The sequence below is a fragment of the Hippopotamus amphibius genome, chromosome 4, assembly GCF_030028045.1.
Source record: "Hippopotamus amphibius kiboko isolate mHipAmp2 chromosome 4, mHipAmp2.hap2, whole genome shotgun sequence".
NCBI classification, from domain to species: domain Eukaryota; kingdom Metazoa; phylum Chordata; class Mammalia; order Artiodactyla; family Hippopotamidae; genus Hippopotamus; species Hippopotamus amphibius.
Window position 1 is genome coordinate 175227871 of NC_080189.1, and position 23842 is coordinate 175251712.

At 35.6% G+C, this 23842-nt stretch overlaps 1 protein-coding gene across 1 annotated transcript in view; it reads right to left on the reverse strand.

The window, feature by feature from the left end:
- The window catches only part of CATSPERB (cation channel sperm associated auxiliary subunit beta), a 110650-nt gene that overhangs the window by 57272 nt on the left and 29536 nt on the right, over positions 1-23842 (reverse strand). The window contains exons 7-15 of the mRNA XM_057733257.1: positions 21439-21534; positions 21184-21302; positions 19829-19861; positions 14889-14955; positions 14569-14615; positions 14013-14165; positions 10345-10350; positions 9343-9495; positions 4793-4937 (exon numbers count right to left, since the gene is read on the reverse strand). Coding sequence (XP_057589240.1) covers positions 4793-4937; positions 9343-9495; positions 10345-10350; positions 14013-14165; positions 14569-14615; positions 14889-14955; positions 19829-19861; positions 21184-21302; positions 21439-21534 — 819 coding nt within the window. The remainder of the gene's footprint in view (positions 1-4792; positions 4938-9342; positions 9496-10344; positions 10351-14012; positions 14166-14568; positions 14616-14888; positions 14956-19828; positions 19862-21183; positions 21303-21438; positions 21535-23842) is intronic.

The following is a 23842-nucleotide window of genomic DNA, read 5'->3' on the forward strand; positions in this document are numbered from 1 at the left end:
TCCCACAACAATAAAAAACAAAAATATTAACAACAAAAAAGCAAACCCTGGGGAAGGATGAGAATCTGATTTCCAGATCTACTATATTATTAGATTCAAATGTCTAGTTTTCAACAACAACAACAACAAAAAACACAAGACAAAGAAACAGAAAAGTAGAGCCCATTCAAAAGAAAAAAATAAGTCAACAGAAATATTCCACCTTATAGATGTTCAAAGAACTAAAGGAAGATGTGGAAAAAGTCAAGAAAATAATATATGAACAAAATGGAAATATCAATAAAGAGAGAGAAAGCCTAAAAGAACCAAAAAGAAATTCTGCAGCTGAAAAAGCATAATAACTGAGATTAAAAATATCCTAGAGGGATTGAAAGGTAGAAGAAAGAATCAATTAATTTGAAAATAGAACAATGAAAATTATCAAATCTGAGAAACACAAAGAAAAATGACTGAAGAAAAGTGAATAACGGTTTATAACTGTAATTTTGTTTTCTATATGATTTGAGACTAATACATTTAAAGAAAAAAATTATTAATGTAAAAGCTAGTATTACTTACTGTTAACTTAGGTTTGTAACTCCAAATCTTGTTTTCTACATAATTTAGGAGACTAATGCATTGAAAAGAATTATTAGTTTATGTTTGGGAGCACACAATGCATAAGAATGTAATTTTAGGACATCAACAGCTGAAATGACCATAATTGGAGATTTCAATACCCCACTCACAATTATGGATAGAACACCAGACAGAAGACTCTAAGGACTTCAAGTGCTGAAACAGTGCAGCAAACTACATGGATCTGATAGACATACACAGAACACTCCATCTAACAACAGTAATTACACTTCTTCAAGTGCATTTGGAACAATTTCCAAGACAGACCACACGTTATGCCAAAAATTGTTTCCATAGATATCTTTATCTATTAAAAAGATAAATTTATCTTTAAGAAGATAAATTTATCATTAAAAAGATTATTAGATAAATTTATCTTTTTTTTTTTTTCACTTTTTTTTTTTTTTTTTTTTTTATTTTTTTGGGGGGTACACCAGGTTCAATCATCCGTTTTTATACACATATCCCCATCTTCCCTCCCTTCCTTGACGCCCCCCCCAAGCCCCCCTCACCCTCCCCGCCCCAGTCCTCAAAGGCATCTTCCATCCTCGAGTTGGATTCCCTTTGTTATACAACAACTTCCCACTGACTATTTTACAGTTGGTAGTATATATATGTCTGTGTTACTCTCTCGCTTCGTCTCAGTTTCCCCTTCACCCCCCGCCCCCTCCCATACCTCGAGTTCTCCAGTCCATTCTCTGTATCTGCGTCCTTGTTCTTGTCATTAAAAAGATTATTAGATAAATTTATCTTTAAAAAGATAAATATCACACAAAGTATCTCCTCTGACCACAAGAAGATGAAGTTAAAAATGAATAACAAAGAAAACTCAAAAAATTCACAAAACTGTGGAAGCTAAACAATGCACATTCAAACTAGCAACCTACCAAAGAAGAAGTCACAAAGTAAATTGTAAAATACTTAAAAGAGAAATGAAAATACAACATACAAAAAACTTATGGGATGAAGTGAAAGTGGTGCTAAGGGGAAAATTTATTACTATAAATATTTACATTAAAAATAAGGAACAAATGAGTGAAAGGAGATAAAAAGCACAAACTTCCAATTATAAAATAAATAAGGCATGGAGATGTACAGGAATATCTAGGAGATACTGCAAGTTTGTTTCTAGGCCAACACAATAAAGTAAATATTGCAATAAAGCAAGTCACACGAGTGTTTTGGTTTTCCAGTATATATAAAAGTTATGTTTACACTAGGTTGTATTGTAAAGACATAGTATTATGTCTTTAAAACAATGTACATATCTTAATTTAAAAATACTTTACCACTAAAAATGCTAACCATCATCTGAAAATGGAGAGTTGCCACAATTTATTTTTTAAAAAAGCAATATCTGCAAAGTGCAACAAAGCAAAGCAGAATAAAATTACATATATGTGTAATGTACAGCATGGTTACTATAGTTAATAGTACCATATTACATATGCAAAAGTTTCTTAGTGAGCAGACCTTAAAGTTCTCATGACAAGAAAAAAATACTGGTAACTATGTATGGTAATGGATGTTAACTAGACTTATTGTGGTAATCATTTTGCAGTGTCTATAAATATATAATCATTATGTTATATACCTAAAACTAATATAATGTTATATGCCAATTAAACCTCAATTAAAATTGTTAAAATAAAAAACAAGAAATTTCTTAAATCAACAGTTTAAAATTTAAGAAACTAGAAAAAGAACAAAATAAACCAAAAGCTAGCAAGAAAGACGGAAACAATGAAGATTAAAGCAGAGATAAATGAAAAAGAGAGTAGAAAAACAAGAGAGAAAATCAATAAAATCAAAAGTTGGTTCTTTGAAAAGATCAATAAACCTTTACCTAGATGAACTGAGAAAAAAGAGAGAAGACTCAAATTACTAAAATCAGAAGTGAAAGCAAGGACATTACTGCTACTTCTACAGAAGTAGAAAGGATTATAAGAGAGTATTATAAATACAACTGCACACCAGCAAATTGGATAAGCTAGATGAAATGGGAAAATTCCTAGAAACACAAAAACTACAAGACTAAGTAAATCATGAAGAAATAGAAAATCTGAATAGACCTAAAACTAGTAAGGAGTTTGAGTTAGGAATAAAAAATCTCTCAACAAAGAAAAGCCCTGGACCTGATGGCATCACTGGTGAATCCAACAAAACATTTAAAGAAGAGCTGATACCAATCCTTCTCAAACTTTTCCAAAAAATTGAAAAGGAGGGAACATTTCCCAACTCATTCCATGAGGCCAGTGTTATCCTGATACCAAAGTCAAATACAAATGCTACAAAAGAAAAGAAAACTGAAGACCAATATGCCTGATAAATAATGATGCAAAAATCCTCAACAAAATACTAGCAAACAGAATTCAGCAGCACATTAAAAGGATTATTTATCATGACTAAGTAGGGTTTATTCCTGGAATGCAAGGAACATTGAATGCAAAAAACACATGAAAGCTGATCTATGTAATACACCACATTAACAGAATGAAAGGAAAAAACCACAACATCATCTTAATTGATACAAAAGAGTATCTGACAAAATTCAACATACTTTCATGATAAAAACGCTTAACAGACTAGAAATAGAAGAAAACTGCCTAAATATAATGAAAACTGTGTGTGAGAAACCCACAGTGAACATTATACTCAGTGGTGAAAGATTTAAAGCTTTTCCTCTAAGATCAGGAACAAGGCAAGGAAGCCCACTCTCACCACTTCTATTCAATATAGTATTGGAAGTTCTAGCCAGAGCAATTAGGCAGAGAAAGAAGTTAAAAGCATCAGTACTGAAAAGGAAATAGTAAAATCATTTCTGTTCACAGATGATATGATCGTATATGTAGAAAATCCTAAAGCTTCTACAAAACAAACAAACAAACAAAACCCAACCTATTAGAACTAATAATGGAATTCAGCAAAGTAGCAGGATATAAAATCATCACTAAAAAATTGGTTGCATTTCTAAACACTAACATTAATAATTAGAAAACGAAATTAGGAAAACAATTCCATTTACAATAGATCAAAAAACTACTTAAGAAATAACTTTACCTAATTAGTTAAGGGTAATCCACAGAATGGGAGAAAATATTTGCAAATCATATGTCTGACAAGAGATTAATATCCAGAATAAATAGAAAACTCCCAAAACTCAACAATAAAAACAAGCAACTGATTAACAAATAGGTAAAGGGTTGAAAGGACATTTCTCCAAGGAAGATATAAAAATGGCCAATAAGCACATGAAAAGATGCTTAACATCAATAGTAATTATAGAGAAATGCAATAAAAACTATGATGAAAAACCACTTCACATCCATTAGTATGATTACTATCAAAAGACCAGAAAATAACAAGTGTTGGTAATGATGTGGAGAAACTGGAACCCTTCTGCACTGGGCGTCAGAATGTAAAATGGTGCAGCACTGTCTAAAACAGTATTGCAGTTTCTCAAAAAATTTAAAAATAGAATTATCATCTGATCCATCAATCCCACTTCTGAGTATATACCCAGACAATTAAAAGCAGGTCTCAAAGATATATCTGTATACCCATGTTCATAGCAACACTATTCACAATAGCTAAAACATGGAAGCAACCCAAGTGTCCACTGATGGATGGATGGACAAGCAAAATGTCATATATACCACATGACTGAATATTATTCAGCCTTAATGAAGAAAACTCTGACATATGCTATTACATGGATGAACCTTGAGGACATTATGCTAAGTAAAATAATCTAGTCACAAAAGGACAAATACTATATGATTCCACTTATATGAGGTCCCAGAGTAGTCAAAATCATAGAGACAGGAAGTAGAATGGTAGCTGTGAGAGACTGTGGGGAGGAGGGAAGTGGGGATTTATTTTTTAAAGGGTATTGAGTTTCAAGATGAAAAGAATTATGGAGATGGATGTTGGAGATGGATTAAATACATGCAGAGTATTTGCATGTATTTAATACCACTGAACTATACACTTAAAATGGTTAAGATGGTAAATTTTATGTTTATTTTTACTACAGTAAAAAAATTTTTTTATCCATCCCCCATAATTGGTCTGTGACCTTAGGATTAGTTCATTAATATGGCAGATTTAAAAATACATCTTCTTATCCCTGGCTCACAGGTAGTGCCTATACCAATAAAAGTGAATTCCTCACCTGCCTTTGTCAAGTAAACCTTTCCACTTTGAGAAACAAAAGTAATATCTGAAGTATAAAAACTATGATAAGTATTCTTTATGATGTCACCATGAAAGTCAGCTATTAATTCAAAGGTGTTGCCGCCATCAATTGAAAGCCATACCTAAGGGAATAAAAAGATAACACCTCACTAAAAAGCAGCCATGAAACAGTCAGCAATACCTAATCTCCCTACATGAGAAAAGTCATGCACCATGACCATACTCACACACACACACACACACACACACACACACACACACACACACACACACACACACAGAGATTCCTTACCAACTTGGTCAACCCTCTATTTCCTTCCTAGAGTTTGTGTAAAAGTGTATGTGGCAGTCTTCAGTTTTATACAGTATGCATTGTGAATGTACAAAAGAACAAAGTTATTCCATCATCTCCCAACTGAGTCCCCCTTGTTCATAAAAGGATGAAGTGTTGCATGTATTTGGATAAGGAGGAAAGTGCTTACTCATACTAAAATGAGACTTCTATACTGAATTTCTTTTTTTTTTTCTATGCTGAATTTCTTTATTAGTTTTACCAGGGTTTTTTGTTTTGTTTTGTTTTGTTTTTGTTTGTTTTGTAGAACCTTCAGTGTTTTCTACATCTAAGATTATATCATCTGTGAACAGAGATAATTTTACTTCTTCCTTTTATATGCAGATACATTTAAATTTCTTTCTCTTGCCTAATTGCTCTGGCTAGAACTTCTAGTACTATATTGAATAGAAGTGGTGAGAATGGGCTTCCTTGCCTTGTTCCTGATCTTAGAGGAAAAGCTGTAAATTTTTCACCATTGAGTATAATGTTCACTGTGGGTTTCCAATATACGATTTTCACTATGTTTAGGCAGTTTTCTTCTATTTCTAGTTAAGTGTTTTTATCATGAAAGTATGTTGAATTTTGTCAAATGCTCTTTTGCATCAATTAAGATGACGATGTGATTTTTTTTTCCTTTCATTCTGTTAATGTGGTGTATTACATTGATCAGTTTTCATATGTTGAACCATCTCCATGTTCCAGGAACAAATCCCACTTGGTCATAGTATGTATAATCCTTTCAATGTGCTGCTGAATTCAGTCTCCTAGTATTATGTTGAGAATTTTTGCATCAATGTTTTCTAGGGATTTGGTCTCTAGTTTTCTTGTAGTATCCTTGTCTGTCTTTGATATCAAGGTAATGGCCTCAAAGAATGACCTTAGAAGTGTTACTTCCTCTTCATTTTTTTGGTAAGAGTTTGAGGAGGTTTGGTGTTAATTCTTCTTTAAGTATAATATTTGGAACAATTCACCAATGAAGCTATCCAGTCTCAGGCTTTTCTTTGTTGGGAAGTTTGATTACTGATTCACTCTCCTAACTAGTTACTGGTCTGTTCAGACTTCCTATGTCTTCATGATTTACAAATTAGTAGGTTGTGTGTTTCTAGAAATTTACCCATTTATTCTAGGTTATCCAGTTTGTTAGAACACAACTGTTCATAATAATCTCATATTCTCCTTATTTCTATGGCATCAATTGTAATGTCCCCTCTTTCAATTTTAGTTGTCTTTTTCTTAGTTAATCTAGCTAAGCCTTGTCAATAAAAAAGATATTAATTTCATTGCTTTTTTCTATTGTTTTTCTATTCCCTATTACATTTATCTCTTTTCTAGTCTTTATTATTTCCTTCCATCTGCTAGCTTTTGATTTGGTGGCTCTTCTTTTTCTAGTTCCTTATGTTATAAAATTAGATTGTTAATTTGAGATTTTTCTTTTTAATATGGGTTTATAGCTATAAACTTCCTTGTTAGTGCTGCTGTTGCTGCATCCCATAAGTTTTTTTTTCACAGATTATTTATTTTTATTTTTTAATTGAAGTATAGTTGATTTACAATATCGTGTTAGTTTCAGGTGTACAGCACAGTGATTCAGTTCCATATATATATATATTTTTTTCCTTCAGATTCTCTTCTCCTATAGGTTATTACAAAACATTCGGTATAGTTCTCTGTGCTGTACAGTAAGACCTTGTTGGTTATCTTTTTTGTATATAGTAGTATGTATATGTTAATCCCAACCTCCTAAATTATCCCTCTTCCCACCCCCCTTTCCCTTTTGGTAACCATAAGTTTGTTTTCTACATCTGTGTGTCTCTTTCTGTTTTTGAAATAAGTTTATTTGTATCCTTTTATTTTTTTTAAGATTTTACATGTAAGTGATATTATATGATGTTTACCTTTCTCTGGCTGGCTTACTTCACCTAGTATGATAATCTCTAGGTCCATCCATGTTAATGCAAATGGCATTACTTCATTATTTTTTATGGCTAAGTAGTATTCCATTGTATATATATACACCACATCTTCTTTATTCATTCATCTGTCCATGGAAATTTAGGTTGTTTCCATGTCTTAGCTATTGTAAATAGTGTTGCAATACATCTTGTTTTCATTTTAACTTTCTCAAGTTAATTTTAATTTTAATTTTCTGATTTCCCTTATGACTACATCTTTGACTCATTGGTTGTTTAAGAATGTGTTAATTTCCACATACTTGTGGATTTTCCAGTTTTCCTTCTAGTTTCATTCCACTGTGATTGGAAAATATACTTTGTATAATTTCAAGCTTTTTAAATGTGTTGAGACTTGTCTTGTGGCCTCACATTTGGTCTATCCTAGAGAATGTTCTGTGTGTATTTGAGAAGAATTTATTCTGCAGTTACTGGGTGCAGTATTCCAATTACATCTGTTAGGTTCAATTGGTCTACAATGTTGTGAAGTTCTCTATTTCCTTATTTATCTTCTGTCTGCTTGTCCTAGCCATTATTGAAAGTGGTGTATGAAGTCTCTTACTATTATGTTGCTTCTTCAACATAATAGTAAGAGACTTCAATTCTTTCAAAGTTTGCTTCATATATTTATATTTCAAAGTTTGCTTTAATATTTGGTGCATAAATATTTATAATGGTTATATGTTCTTGGTGAATTAACCTTTTATTCTTATATAATGTCTTTGTCTCTCATAATGATTTTTGACCTAAAGTCTATTTTGTATGATTACAAAAATTATAGCCATCCCTGCTCTTTTAGATACCATTTGCATGAAAAAGTATTTTTCAGTGTTTTCATTTTCAGCCTATAACCTCAGATCTGAAGTGAGTCTCTTATAAACAGCAAATAGTTGCATCCTGTTTTGTTTTTTTTTAAATCCATTCAGCTAGTTTATGTCTTTTGTTTGGGAAATTTAGTCCATTTACATGTAAAGTAATCACTGACAGAGAAGAACTTACTATTGCCATTTTGTTTATTGTTTTATATGTCTTGTAGATTTTTGGCCCTCCTTTCCTCTCTTACTGTCTTCTTGTGTGTTTTGTTTTGTTTTGTTTGTAGTAATTTCCTTCTCATGTTCTTGTGTATAAATTCTACATATATATTTTTCTTTGTATTTACCATTGCAATTACATAAAATATTACATTCTATTTTTAATCTGATAACTTCAATTGCATACAAAATCATCTCCTATACAGCTTTATCCCCCACTTTATGTTGTTGATTGTATGTAGAAATGAAATTGACTTTAACTCCCATCTTGTTTTAGTAATTTGTATGTATCTTTTAGATTTTCTATGTAGACAATCATATCTTCTTCAAGTAAATAGATTTTTGTCACTACTTTCTAATACTCATGCCATTGATTTCCTAATTTTTTTTGACTTATTGCATTCCTCTCTGTATACATTTTCACTTCTTAATAATTTCTTGGTAGACTCCAATTGTGGTTAATACAACCCCCTGCCTTTTCCACAATTGAACATGGAAAAGTATATTTGATAATGCTGAACTGGTCACAAGTTGAATTCATGAGCACAAAGCTTAAGCAATCATACTGCATTCCCTTAGTCAATTCATTCTCCCATCCTCCTAGGCAACTATTTTACTCTGTTCTCTCTGTCCTCAACCCCTCAACAACCCTCCTCCATCCTCACTTGTAAGTAATAACTTTGATTCTTGTTGAGAAAATAGAAGATAAATTCCCACACCTTTCATTACCATAGCTACCCACCTACCAGCTTCTGAACCCGAAAACCTTTCCTTCCTTCTGTTACTACAGAACAATTGTCTGTGTTCCTAAGGCCAATTTTTCCACCAGTTCATAGATCTCATCTCCCCTCACCTCTTTAGAAATGTCACTCCAGCAATGTCTTCTCTCTTTCCTGCATCATCAATTTTTCCTCTCTACCAAATAATTCCTGTAAGCACACATCACAATTCCTCCTATCTTTAAAAAGCTCTTCTTTTGACCTTTCTTCTTTCAAACACTGCCACATTTCCCTGATCCACTTTTCAGCAAAACTTTGCAAAAGATTTGTTTGTATTCACTGTCACTAATTCCTCTCCTCTCATTTTTCCTTCATCAGGTTTTCCACCTCCCTGACCATCAGAGCAACTCTGTTCTTTACTTGACGTATAACTACTCAGCATAGAGCAAGTGAATGATTTACATCTATACTAGAGTGTGAAGTTGCATACGCACCTGATTACCATAAGCATATAGAAAATGGCTTCGTGGGTGGAATGCCATTCCAACAGGAGAAGAGAATGATGAAGGAAACAAGAAAAGTGGAAATTTTTGTATTAATCCTGGTTTGTTGTTTTTTAGAATCCTCACAGAGACAGAGGTATTTTTCTAGAAATAGATTAACAAAGCAGGAGCAAATCATAAGAATTTTTCCACCAATAGTACTAGTTTATGTTACAATTTTTAGAGTTTCTGATTACTTGGATTTTGATTTATGATTACTTGGACACACAATTAACACAGCATAGAACTGGAAGGATTAGCAACTATCAGTATCTCTTTACTCTGCTTCCCCCACCATATATATCCATTTTATAGATGTTGAACATGAAGTAAAGGAGATTAAATAATTTGCACAAGGTTCTATAATAAATGTCATGGGTGGGGTTGGAGGTTTTATTGTAGAATCATTACTGAACTCAACAGACTCCAATGACCACGCTCATAACTATAACGTCAAACTACTTTTTAAAAGTGTTGATGCCTAGGCCATGCTCCAATTCTGTCACATCATGATTTTGAAGGGGATCAGAACATGCATCCTAAGGTATGCCACTTTGGTATAAAGATTATTTTAAGCTGAAAATATTTGAGATTCAAGAGATGCAGAAAAACATCCTTCCCTTATCTGACTAAAAGCAGCAACTTCTGTGATAAAAGGCTGCCATTAATTCCTCCTCAGAGCAGATCTACTCCCAGAAGGCAGAATGCGAACAAAAGCTACCCCAAATCCCTTCTCCAGGGGAGTTTTAAGGCCCTGAAGGAGATGGAAAGACCATTCATACCTGTACAAACAAACGTTATCGCAAACTTTCTTATCTCCTGTTTGTTCTCCTGTAAACCCATTATCTTTTCATCTGTGTTTCCTTAAGTACCTTTCTCACTCAACCCCTTAAATTATTAACATGGTATATAACCTCCAAATTTTAACTACCTTTTGAGTTATTCATCACTGACTTTCACCTGCATGTATGTGCACTGCATGCATAAATAGTTTTCTTTTCTCCTGTTAATCTGTCTTGTGTCAGTTTAATTTGCAGGGCCCAATAACTGAACATAAGAAGGTAGACGAAAATTATTTTTTTCTCCCTTAAAATCATGAAGGTAGAGCTAGTTCCACTTTTTGTTCATTTAAACTAACCATTTTATGGAAACTTAAATTTATTTAGACCAAACTCAGCTTATATTCTCCTGAACAAAAAGCAAGGAAGCAGAAGGAAAGAAATCATAAAGATCAGAGCAGAAATAAATGAAAAAGAAAAGAAAGAAACCATAAGAAAAATAAATAAAACTAAAAGCTGGTTCTTTGAGAAGATTAACAAAATTGATAAACCATTAGCCAGACTCATCAAGAAAAAAAGGGAGAAGATGCAAATCAACAGAATTAGAAATGAAAAAGGAGAAGTAACAACGGACACCTCAGAAATACAAAACATCATGAGAGACTACTACAAGCAGCTATATGCCAATCAATTGGATAACCTGGAAGAAATGGATACATTCTTAGAAAAATACAATCTTCCAAGACTGAACCAGGAAGAAATAGAAACCATGAACAGACCAATCACAAGTACGGAAATTGAGGCAGTGATTAAAAATCTCCCAACACACAAAAGCCCAGGACCAGATGGGTTCACGGGCGAATTCTATCAAACATTTCGAGAAGAGTTAACACCTATCCTTCTCAAACTCTTCCAAAATATTGCAGAAGGCGGAGCACTCCCAAACTCATTCTACGAGGCCACCATCACCCTGATACCAAAACCAGGCAAAGATGTCACAAAAAAAGAAAACTACAGACCAATATCACTGATGAATATAGATGCAAAAATCCTCAACAAAATACTAGCTAACAGACTGCAACAGCACATTAAAAAAATCACACACCATGATCAAGTGGGGTTTATCCCTGGGATGCAAGGATTCTTCAATATACGCAAATCAATCAATGTGATACATCATATCAACAAATTGAAGGATAAAAACCATATGATCATTTCAATAGATGCAGAAAAAGCTTTTGACAAAGTTCAACATCCATTTATGATAAAAGCTCTCCAGAAAATGGGCATAGAAGGAAATTACCACAACATAATAAAAGCCATATATGAAAAACCAAAAGCCAACATCATTCTCAATGGGGAAAAACTGGAAGAATTCCCTCTAAGAACAGGAACAAGACAAGGGTGTCCACTCTCACCACTATTATTCAACATAGTTTTGGAAGTTTTAGCCACAGCAATCACAGAAGAAAAAGAAATCAAAGGAATCCAAATTGGAAAAGAAGAAGTAAAATTGTCACTCTTTGCAGATGACATGATATTATATATAGAAAACCCTAAAGACTCTACCAGAAAACTGCTAGCACTAATTGATGAGTTTAGTAAAGTAGCAGGATACAAAATAAATGCACAGAAATCTCTTGCATTCCTATACACTAACAACGGAAGAGCAGAAAGAGAAATGAAGGAAACTCTCCCATTCACCATTGCAACCAAAAGAATAAAATACCTAGGAATAAACCTGCCTAAGGAGGCAAAAGATCTGTATGCAGAGAACTTTAAGACATTGATGAAAGAAATCAAAGACGACACAAACAGATGGAGGGACATACCATGTTCCTGGATTGGAAGAATCAACATCGTGAAAATGTCTGTACTACCCAAAGTAATTTACAGATTCAATGCAATCCTGATCAAATTACCAATGGCATTTTTCATAGAACTAGAGCAAGAAATCTTACGATTTGTATGGAAATGCAAAAGACCCCGAATAGACAAAGCAATCTTGAGAAGGAAAAATGGAGTTGGTGGAATCAGGCTTCCTGACTTCAAACTATACTACAAGGCCATAGTGATCAAGACAGTATGGTACTGGCACAAAAATAGAAAGGACGATCAATGGAATAGAATAGAGAACTCAGAAGTAAGCCCAAACACATATGGGCACCTTATCTTTGACAAAGGAGGCACGAGTATACAATGGAAAAAAGACAGCCTCTTCAATAAGTGGTGCTGGGAAAATTGGACAGCAACATGTAAAAGAATGAAATTAGAACACTTCCTAACACCATACACAAAAATAAACTCCAAATGGATTAAAGACCTACATGTAAGGCCAGACACTATCAAACTCCTAGAGGAAAACATAGGCAGAACACTCTATGACATACATCAAAGCAAGATCCTTTTGGACCCACCTCCTAGAATCAGGGAAATAAAATCAAGAATAAACGAATGGGACCTCATGAAACTTAAAAGCTTTTGCACAGCAAAAGAAACCATAAACAAGACTAAAAGGCAACCCTCAGAATGGGAAAAAATAATTGCCTATGAAACAACGGACAAAGGATTAACCTCCAAAATATACAAGCAGCTCATGAAGCTTCATACCAAAAAAGCAAATAACCCAATCCACAAATGGGCAGAAGACCTAAATAGACATTTCTCCAAAGAAGACATACAGATGGCCAACAAACACATGAAAAGATGCTCAACATCACTAATCATCAGAGAAATGCAAGTCAAAGCCACAATGAGGTATCACCTCACACCAATCAGAATGGCCATCATCACAAAGTCTGGAAACCACAAATGTTGGAGAGGGTGTGGAGAAAAGGGAACTCTCCTGCACTGTTGGTGGGACTGTAAGTTGGTACAGCCACTATGGAAAACAATTTGGAGGTTCCTTAAAAAACTACAAATAGAACTTCCATATGATCCAGTCATCCCACTCCTGGGCATATACCCAAAGAAAACCATAATCCCAAAAGAAACATGTACCATAATGTTTATTGCAGCACTATTTACAATAGCCAGGACATGGAAGCAACCTAAATGCCCATCAACAAATGAATGGATACAGAAGATGTGGCATATATACACAATGGAATATTACTCAGCTATAAAAAGGGATGAGATGGAGCTATATGTAATGAGGTGGATAGAACTACAATCTGTCATACATAGTGAAGTAAGTCAGAAAGAGAAGGACAAATATTGTATGCTAACTCACATATACGGAATCTAAAAATGGTACTGATGAACTCAGTGACAAGAACAAGGATGCAGATACAGAGAATGGACTGGAGAACTCGAAGTATGGGAGGGGGCGGGGGGTGAAGGGGAAACTGAGACGAAGCGAGAGAGTAGCACAGACATATATATACTACCAACTGTAAAATAGTCAGTGGGAAGTTGTTGTATAACAAAGGGAGTCCAACTCGAGGATGGAAGATGCCTTAGAGGACTGGGGCAGGGAGGGTGGGGGGGACTCGAGGGGGGGGAGTCAAGGAAGGGAGGGAATATGGGGATATGTGTATAAAAACAGATGATTGAACCTGGTGTACCCCCCAAAAAAATAAAAAATAATAAAAAAAAAAAAGCAAGGAAGAATCACTACACAAACAGTATTGTATTTTCCATTTTCATCAAATTGAATGACAATCAGAAGCAAGACATCTATAAATCATCAAACTATATTATTAACCATAAATAATATCACTATAGCCAATTTTATCAACTTCTATTGCCAAAAATAACAAGAACTTGGAAATAAGTTTTGCTGAGGTAAATTTTCATTATTATTGTGGTGTCAAGAGCAATCACTTCTGGACTAAGGCCTACCTGGTTATGGAAGAGGTAAACTCCAGAACTCTGCTCTTGGTCAACAAGAAATGTTAGCACAGTTGAAAGAATAGTTTTCATTCCTTTTGAAATGGGGGGTAAACAAGGTAACCATTCAAGAAATGGTTCTTTACTATAAAAACAAGAGCTTGCCTACAAAAAGAGAAAGGAAAAGTTAATGTCATTCTTGAGCTATAAAAGTCCTAAGTAGTTCTTGTAGGCAGATAAACTAATGAACCATTGTGTTGTCGTGACTGGCCACAAATAACAGTGATATATCTTTAATGCCTGTACTTCTCTTCTGGGGGATGTGTGCCCAGAAAACACTGCAAAGCATCCCTTTCTGGCATGAATCGTTTTTCGAGAACCACTGTGTGGGTCTAGAGTTAACATAATTAGGTAATTACCATTAAATCTAAGTAGAGGCACTACTGGAAGCAAAGAGTGATTGTTAAGCTTTTCAGTCTATAAAGCTGCCATTTTTTTTAGATTAATAACAACCTATGAAATCATGCACAATAAAATTTCTTACATTTTAAAATATTTAATACCATACCTCACTTAGGGTCCTGTTTCTCTCAAAGGTGATAGTGACATAATCAACTATAAAATATAAAGGTATAGAAATTACAAGCAGTATCTATATATTTAAATGTATTATTAAGTATACTCAAATACAATTTTCTTGCCCTTACAACAGTATATGCCTATTGTCTCAGATTTAAAGTAATTTTTCACCCAGTTTTAGGTCATTAACTTATACAAAACAAACCTATCTTTATATTTAGTTCTATTTTTTAAATTTCATTTTATTTAATCTGTATATGCTATCTATGTTGAAAAAGGCTTATTAATAGTTCTTTAACTAAAATTTACCTTCAAAATGTTCTCTGTTAGCAAAACATCTTTCATTATACCACAGTTTTCCTTTGATGTAATCAACCTAAATAAATAAAAATATTTCCTTGTAAAACAAAAACTTATAAGAAATTTTAAAAGTTTAATAGTTCAGGAATGTGAGGCAAATAAAAAAAGAAAAACTGTATGCCAGCAAAATAAAAGTTCATAGAACAAGGACAAGAAACAAGACTATGCTTTTTGAAAAACACACAAAAAAGGAATAAAAAGAAATTTCGCATGATTAGCGTATGTTAATGGAAGATGCTGCTATCTATGAACTGTCTTCCTGAGGCTCCCAGGAACTGTTGATCTTTTATTACAGTTAAAATGGGCCACATGCTTATCTTTTATTCTTCTTCAGCTGCGGCTAGGTTTAAGGAGTCTTCCCAGAAGCCTGACAGCAGCAAGAAGCAATAAGAAAAAAAGCCACAAAAATACAGGTTTTGAAAAACTGGTCAAAAGAGAGAAGCTTCTGAGAAGGTGAGATTATATATATTGGATATGAATTATACACAAGAATTTGAGATTGTTTTGTTATAGGTATCAATGAAAAAAATGCTGCCTCCATATCAGTAAACAAAAGATGTTGCAGCCATCAAGCCACTACAGCCACTTTGATGGTGAGTCCTGAGGGAACTCAGGATAGAGACAAATGGGCTGCCCATGGCCAAGCCCTCAGTCACTGCAGCCACCCCCAAGGATGCACCCTGAGGAGACTCAGGATGAAAAAAGCACAGGATACTGGCCACAGACAGCTGAGGTGCATATCAAAGGAATGATTTCAGGGAGCCCAGACTCTTGAATCTTCCCATAAATAGAAAAGCACTAAATTCCTTAACCTGCAATATCTGGTTTTCTTTAATTAACAGTAAACTTTTGATATTCCGACTACCTTGTCTTTGTTGCAAAAACTCCTATAAACCCTGGCTCCTCCCTTACCTCTTAGGAGTAGTTTCTCAGAGCTATCTGAGAGGCTGTGTCCCAGACTTATGTCCTCAGTTTTGTCCACTGAATAAAACATAAATCTCAAATTTTAGGTTGTGCGTTTTTTTTTTTTTAGTCAACATAGGAAGATTCTGACTCTCAAATTATTGTTGAGACAAAAGGAAGATCTTCTTACATTAAGGACTAGTAATAAAATCTGCGTAATCAGTACATTAAAAGTCTTTAAAATGTTCTAGAATAGATTGTGGCGATACTTGCAAAACTGTGAATATACTAAAGGCCACTGAATTGTACATTTTAAGTGGGTGAATTATATCCTGATAAAACTGCTAAACAAACAAAAAAGCCTTTTAAAATGGAATGGACAATAATTTATTTGAATTTCAACCTATGGTATTATACCAAATGAGCCTTGGGGGATTTCTCATATAAATCTTCAGTTTTTCAGGACACCATAATCATCATAATTATATCTGGGCAATTAATATAGAATCTTTATTGGGCCCTGACTTCTTCCTTTTTTGCTCTTTAGATTCCTTCTTCTTCTTCTTCTTCTTTTTTTTTTTTCCCCTACCTGGAATAAAACTCATAATAGTCCAGCAAATATCCTTGGGGATAATTTAATCTGATCAGGCTGACTTTATTCCAAGGATGAGCTCATGCCCCAGGCCTGATTAAGAGTCACAAAGATGGGTCAGGAACACACGATCCAAGTCACGTTAATGAGTCAACCCTGAAACTTGCTGGAACCACTGGGAAAGAAATACTTTATTCTTGTAGCGATTGATAAACTGATTGCACATAAACCTGGTGGCTATTCTTAACTGACAACTGGAGAACACCCACTGGGAATGAAGCTAATGTAGAGGAAAGCAGACTCAAACGCTCAGAAGGCAGAGTCCGATGGACATTTATTAGGCACTAAATCCAGTCATGTCTGCAAGCCGGATTCATTTCCTCCTTGAATTCCCTATTCACAACTTCCCCTCTTTTGCTAAAATCAGTTTTAATTTGGTTTCTGTCATTTTCCTTCAAAAGGTTCTATCTGGGGAAAAACCCACCTTTTTTTTTTTTTAAGTTTCTACTCCCTCCCTCCTTTCCTTCCTTCTCTCCTTCCTTCTCTCTTCTTTCCTGGCTGCATTGGGTCTTCATTGCTGCATGCGGACTTTCTCTAGCTGTGGCTCTAGGCACACAGGCTTCAGTAGTTGTAGCACTCAGGCTCAGTAACTGCAGCACTTGGGCCCCTAGAGCATGCAGGCTTCAGTAGTTGCAGCAAGGTATTTCTTATGTAATGTTATTTAATCACTTCACCTCTAAGAGGTAGATATTGTTATGCCCATTTTAAAATGAAGAAATTGAGGCCCAGAGAAGTATATGACTGTTCAAAGTTCCATGCTGCATGGCTACTAAGCTCATGCAAGATGGGACTCCTGTCTGTCTTCATTTATTGACTCTAGGAATCTGCAAATATTTGTTGAGACAGCCCTATCTACAAGGCAGCCTATTTACTACTTATGCTATTACTATTTTTAGCATACAATAGTAAATAGGATAGTTCTTGACATGAAACCTAAGGTCTGGCGAGCCTAGTCAGAGTGCTCAACAGACAAAATAGGGTGACAAATGACAGCAATTAGTGTTGAAAGCTTTGAGATTGCACAGGAAAGGCACCTTAGCAGTCACAGAGGTCCTCCTGAAGAAGGAGTAAGAACACTACAAGTGAAATGAAAGGGAGAGGGAGGGAGCACACGCTAAGGAGATGAAACATCTTGTCGGAGCGATTTGAGGTGTGAGAAACGAAGGCTCACTTCAGGGAAGGTGAGCATTTGCTGTGCCTGGAAAGGGTGGCTTGGGGTGAGGGGTAGGCATGACAAGGCTGAGGAAGGTGAGGCAGGCTCTGAGCATTCTGAAGGACTTTATACGTCTCCCAGGAGCTTGGATTTTACCCTTAAAGAAGTAACCCCAAATGCCTGCTATTTTCACTGAACAGATTTTGGCAGGTAACAGATTTTGCCTCATGTCAAGTTCCCAATTTAGGGCCTTTGCACCTCCGTCTGGACATATTTTGTCAAAATCATTTTTTCGAATCATTTGAGTTTCTGCTTAAATTTCACCTCCTTGGAGAGGCCTGCTATACTCACCATGACTAAATACACTATTATCTTCCCTTCACTCTCTATTTCTCTTTCCTGCTTCAGTTTCAATAAGCCCTTGTTACTCTCTACAATCATATTCTGCATATATTTGTGTACTTGTTCATGTCTACCTCCCTCAGGAGAACGGGAGGCTACAGGAGAGCCGGGACTTTATCTGTCTTGTTCGCTATGGAATCTTCTTTGTCTAAACAAGCCTGGCTCAACAAACATCCGTTGAATAGAAGAATGAATAAGTGAGTGAATAAATCACCAAGTATTAACGCCTTCAAATTCCTGGCTGGACAGCCACATACACCCCATTCCTACTGTCCTTCCTTCAATCATTTTAGAAGAGGTCTTTTCCAAAGGTAAATCTTTACACTTTCAGGAATAAATTCACTTTCCCCTCTTTTTCCCCTGCCACACGAGCTCACTATCTTTGGAACACTTGTAGTTCTCCTCTCCCTCATCACTACCAGGAACCCCGGAGTTTTGCTAAAATATTTTAGCTGAAGAGGATTAATTTTAATATCCTTGTAAATGGTAAAAACCTCTATGAAGGGCAATTTGTGATTGTCTTTTAATATTGCATAAGTATTTACTCCTTGATGTGTGAATCCAAGTTCCAGGAATGTATTGTACTGATATACCCAGACGTACAAACTTGCTGGGTACAAATTATTAATGGCAGCATTGTTTGTAATACAAAAGCAAAAGATTAGGAAACTACCCAAGTATCCATCACTAGGAGACAGGTTAAGTAAAATCTGGTTAAGTTCACACAATGGAATATTTGCAGCTATAAAAAAAGAAGGGCAGGCTTAGGTCTGGTGAAAAGCACAGACAAGTTTCCTGCCTCACTTAGAGCTTACATTTCTAGTTCTGTCTTTATTTCTGGCATCCAACTCCTTCAAGGGAGTCTCTGGATGGTAAGTTCTCCTGATGCCTTATCTGTGAAATTTTTTTTTCTTCACCCTCATTCTTGAATGATATAGTTTAGCTAGGTTTGGAATTCTCATTTGACAGCTTTCCCCCTTGCTGTTTCTAATGTAAATCAATTTTGCCTATCTGGCCTTCCCAGTTCTCAGCTTCACTTTTCTTCCAATCAGTACAGCAAGAAGTCAGTTCCTTTTGCTTCCTGAGAAATAAGTGCCCCTCTGCTTTAGACAGTGTGTGTGTGTGTGTGTGTGTGTGTGTGCGCGCACACCCACAGGCCTGTATGTGGACAGAATGGGGAGGGGACATGGCAAAAGGCTAGGAATACTCATAATTTTGTTATGCTTTCCAAACTAAAGCATGCTTATATGTTGATGGGAATGACTTAGTTGAATCTCAAAACTTGACCTCGTAACAGAGAGGGGAGATAACTGATGGAACAAAATCCCCTATGAAAAGCCAGAATCAGAGCTGTAGAATCAGAGCTTATATGGTACTTGTATCAAATTAGAAAGAGTGTCCCTTTCTCCAGGTAGGCACAGACCCACACGGGGGTGCAGGGTAAAAAGGAGGACTGGGGAGGCAAGTGTTAGCCAGATTTCAGCTCCCACTATCTCTTCACCTGGGTGCCCTTGTGCAGAGCACACTGAATAACCACAGCAATCCTGGATGGGGTGGGGACCACCTCAGAAACATAGAGGGGCATTTCCTCCTTGGAAACAGAAGGGGAGATCATTGCTTAATGGTTAGTGGAAATACATTTTTTTAGTTCAAACTGTAAATGATATTATAATATCAGGAATAATCTATATTGTGAATTCTTGTCTTGCACCTCATCTCTTAGGTCAACAAGGAAACACATATCTTCTAACCAACCCTTGGAAACTGAAAGCTTCTTACCCTTTCGAAACCACAAAAGTCTGCCCTTGAAAACTAGAAGAAAGAAAAAAAAGGAATTTTAATTTTTGTTTGCAAATCAGAAGGCACAACAAAACACGGCAATTTAAATTATGCTAAAGGAGATGATGTTTTTACATCCCAGCAGTTAGGAGTATCAAACACTAAAAGCAGCTTCTTAAGTAGTTTCCACAGTATCTTGGAGATTTCCCCCTCAGTCTTTGCCTTGCTTCACTGTTTAATTAATTTTTTTATACTTTAACTTAATTCCAGGAAGGATTTGAGATCAAAACCCCATCTTTTAATGATTTAAATGGAGGAGTTAAGAAGTGTATAGGGAAGAAACAAGGTCTGTCACCAGCTGGGGTTTAGGAAGGCACATTCTTATCTCATTATTTTCTCCATGGCCACTCTGTCTTCTGCCCGGCCCAGTACAGGTCCAAGACCAGGCCCTCAGAATGTACAGCCCACATCTAATCCTCTGTGCTTTGACCCCAGATCATAGCTCCCAGCTGTTTCAGCTCTCCTCTTTAGCAACCACATGAGAAGCACAAAAAAGGCCAGATCTGTTAGTTGTCTGAGCAACAAATGATACCTTCTTAGAGACAATGAGGGAGAAGAAAGATTGTGAATATTCGTAAACCTGAAAAAAAAGTAATAATTACCATGTATAAGAAATAACTACTTCTTAATCAATACAATCTTCCCTTCTACACTTTCCCACTCTTTTCTCCTTCTGTTCCTAAGTCTTTATTACTGTTCTTATTTCTGTTGAGGTAATTTTGAAAGCTATTTATTAACCGGTTTCATTTCCCTTCTCTCAATCCCAAGACTAAATTTTAATTAATTAAGTAATTTACTTATTAATGTCTGTTTTCAATGCTTCATTTGAGAGCAGATGGGAGTGACAAAGCAGGAGCTGAGGGAGTGCTTTAAAACAAAAAAAGTGGTGTCGAAGCTTTGAGATAGCCATTTAAGAATAAAAAGAAAAAAGTTCCTCATTTGGAGGACGTAATTTTAATGTATGTTATTTTGTAATGCTATATCTAGCTTTATGTATCTTAAAGCATTTTGGGAACATATATAACTATTTATAAATAGATAGAGCATTTTCTGTATGAATTATTTGAAACTTCTCATAAATTTGTGTAGCAATAAAGCTAGCACCATTTCCAAATGACATAGTCCACACTGTGAGGCAAAGAAGAAAGTCGCTATATTACGCTTTCACATGTTTTAAAAGGAAGAAGCATTTCAATTCTAAGATATACCATACATAACACAAGTACCCACTATTTCTACTTTATGTCACAGAAGATATCTAAGATGAGCTATTAGTTACAGAGCAATTCACCTACCCTTAAGACAGAGGATGACGGGTAACGAAGATCTCCACTTATAAAAAGACCCAAAGAGGTGAGGATAACTAAAAAGTGATTTGTTAAAGCCATATCCACCACTGAAAGTTCTGTGTGTTCTAAAGGAAGAAATCACACCATGGGTTAAAAAGTAAGGAAAAAGTGACATCCTCAGCAAAGCAAAGACAGTTCATAAATACCCATCGAGTACTGATGTAAAGGAGATGCTGAAGATGAAGGTGCTGCTAGAATTACCTTCTCCAACTTGGGAATAGACCATATCCGTCAGGTTATACCACATGGTATCATCATAATTCCAAAATCCAGAAAAGCTGAGGCCTATGTAAACACCTACCATGAGAGAAAAGGGAAATTAAGGCAAGACAACTTTACAAAGTGCCGGGCCTTCGGTGGGGGTGGGGGGGGTGGGGTGGGGGGCAGAACCTGCACCTGCCCCACCTTCCAGCCGACTCTCCACCTCTGCCTCAACTCCCCTTCTTCAGTTTCAATCTCACTTCCCCAAGCATTGGAAGATAAAGTAACTTGGGTTACACCACAGGAGTTTAGCCAACCATCTAATTATTAAGGATTTTGTTTTGTATTGAAGGGGATCAGAGTATGTCACCCCCAAAATATGCCACTTTGGCATAAGGATTATTTTGAGCTGGAGGCAATTGAGAATCAACAGATGCAGGAAGAGTTCTCTGCCTCCCCTTACCTGCCTAAAAGCAGAACATTTTCTAACCACCCACCCTATACCAGGGAGAGAAGAGAGCAATCTTATCACCAGAGACAGGGAGTCAACACCAAGATGAGTTTGCATAGACAGACTTTACTAAAATAACTCTTATCTTCCATTAGTCCACCCACATATTTCCTTGTCACTTCACAATTTCTTGTCCCTTGAGGCCTAGATCCCTTTTCTTTGTTAAGATGGTTTATAAGCCCCCAAGTTTAAACACTTCTTTGAATTTGAGTTTCATTTCTTTTCTGTGAATTCTCATGAATATAATAAAAATTGCATGCCTTTTCTCCTGCTAATGTCTTGGTTAATTCATAGGCCCCCAATCATAACCTAAGAGGGTATAGGAAGAACTTTTCCTCCCTGATGATATCCTTCTAAGCAAAAATATGTTCCTAGTTCAAGAATACACTTATAGTCAACAATACAAAAACTCCAAAGAAGAAGATTAAAATGTGAACCCCAAGAGAGAAGAAACTATGTTTGATTTACTTAATTTTTTTAAAGTGATTTACTTTAATAATTGTGATTTTAAAAATAGAAAAAATTGTTAATATGATAGTGTATTAAACCTATTAAAAGTTATGAGAACTTATTAAAAGGAGACTGAACATGTTGCAAATACTGAAAGTGCTTTGTTCCTTGATCTCACCTTTCCTTGGCCATAGCTAAGAATGTTTAGAGCCTTTTGTGTTTTTTCATTTTTTAATTTTTACTTATTTATCTATTTTTTTTAATATTTGTCCTTTGGTTTTATTTATTTTATTTTGGCCATGCCACTCACATGGCATGCAGGATCTTAGTTGGAAGCAGGAAGTCTTAACCACTGGACTGCTAGGGTAGTCCCAAGTCTTTCATGTTTTAAATGCGGAACAGTAATCTGAAGTCTAGTCAATAGGCATAACTGTGGAGGCAGGGAAAGGTAGAGGGAGCCTGAAGAGAGTTGATAATCCAATGCGTATGCTTTGTTTCCAAAAGATGAAGGTAGGACCACTCGTATTGTAAAGTGTGTGTTTTAACTCCCAGCTCTTTTCTGTGTAGGGAAAAGTGTAGAAGGAAGTGTTATCATCATCCATTTTTTCCAGAAAGAGGAACACTAAAGACAAGCTGTGCCTTTCTAAATCCTATTTCTTGAAATAGGAACCATTTTCTAAGCATGAAATCTAGTTCTACAGATACCACTACACTATATTCTAAGCAGGGCTGATTACAGGTATCCAGCATATCACATGACCAGACTCCTGCAAAGTTTAGAAATATTTAATGAAGAAGTAAACAGTAAAATAAATGCTTTATTCTCATTGATATTTTAGCCTGAAATTAAGTTATGGGTCACTCTCTGTGACAAACTGGCCACAATTGTATCCCAAGGTTACAGAAACTGATGTAGACCATTGCAAAGATTTTGGATTTTATTCTAATGGGCAAAGGGAAGCCACTGGAATGTTTGAAGCAGGAAAATGATGTGATTTGTTTTACACTTGAGATCATTGTGGTGGCTCTACAGAGGGTGAGTTGTACTGGGTTTAGAAACAGGAAGACCACTTCAGAGGCTGTGAATTAGTCTCGAGGAAAACCAATGCTGACTTGACAAAAGGTTTCAGCAGTGGAGAAAAGTGGTCACACTGAAGAGAGACCCTGGACATGGCATCGTTCTGGAATGCTGTCTGAGTAAGAACAGTCAGGAGTGTGAGCTAGATTTTATTTCTGAGTAATTGGATATGAATCGAGATGAGGAATACTGGAGAAGAACAGATTTTAGAGGGAGATGAATCAAGAGTTCTGGTTTAGACTCGTTATATCTGAGGTGCTCAGTAGACATCAAGAGGTAGTGTAAAATAGACAACTGAATATAGGAATTTAGTCTCAAGGAAGTGGTTAGCACTAGAAATACAAACTCGGGGATCATCAGCCTGA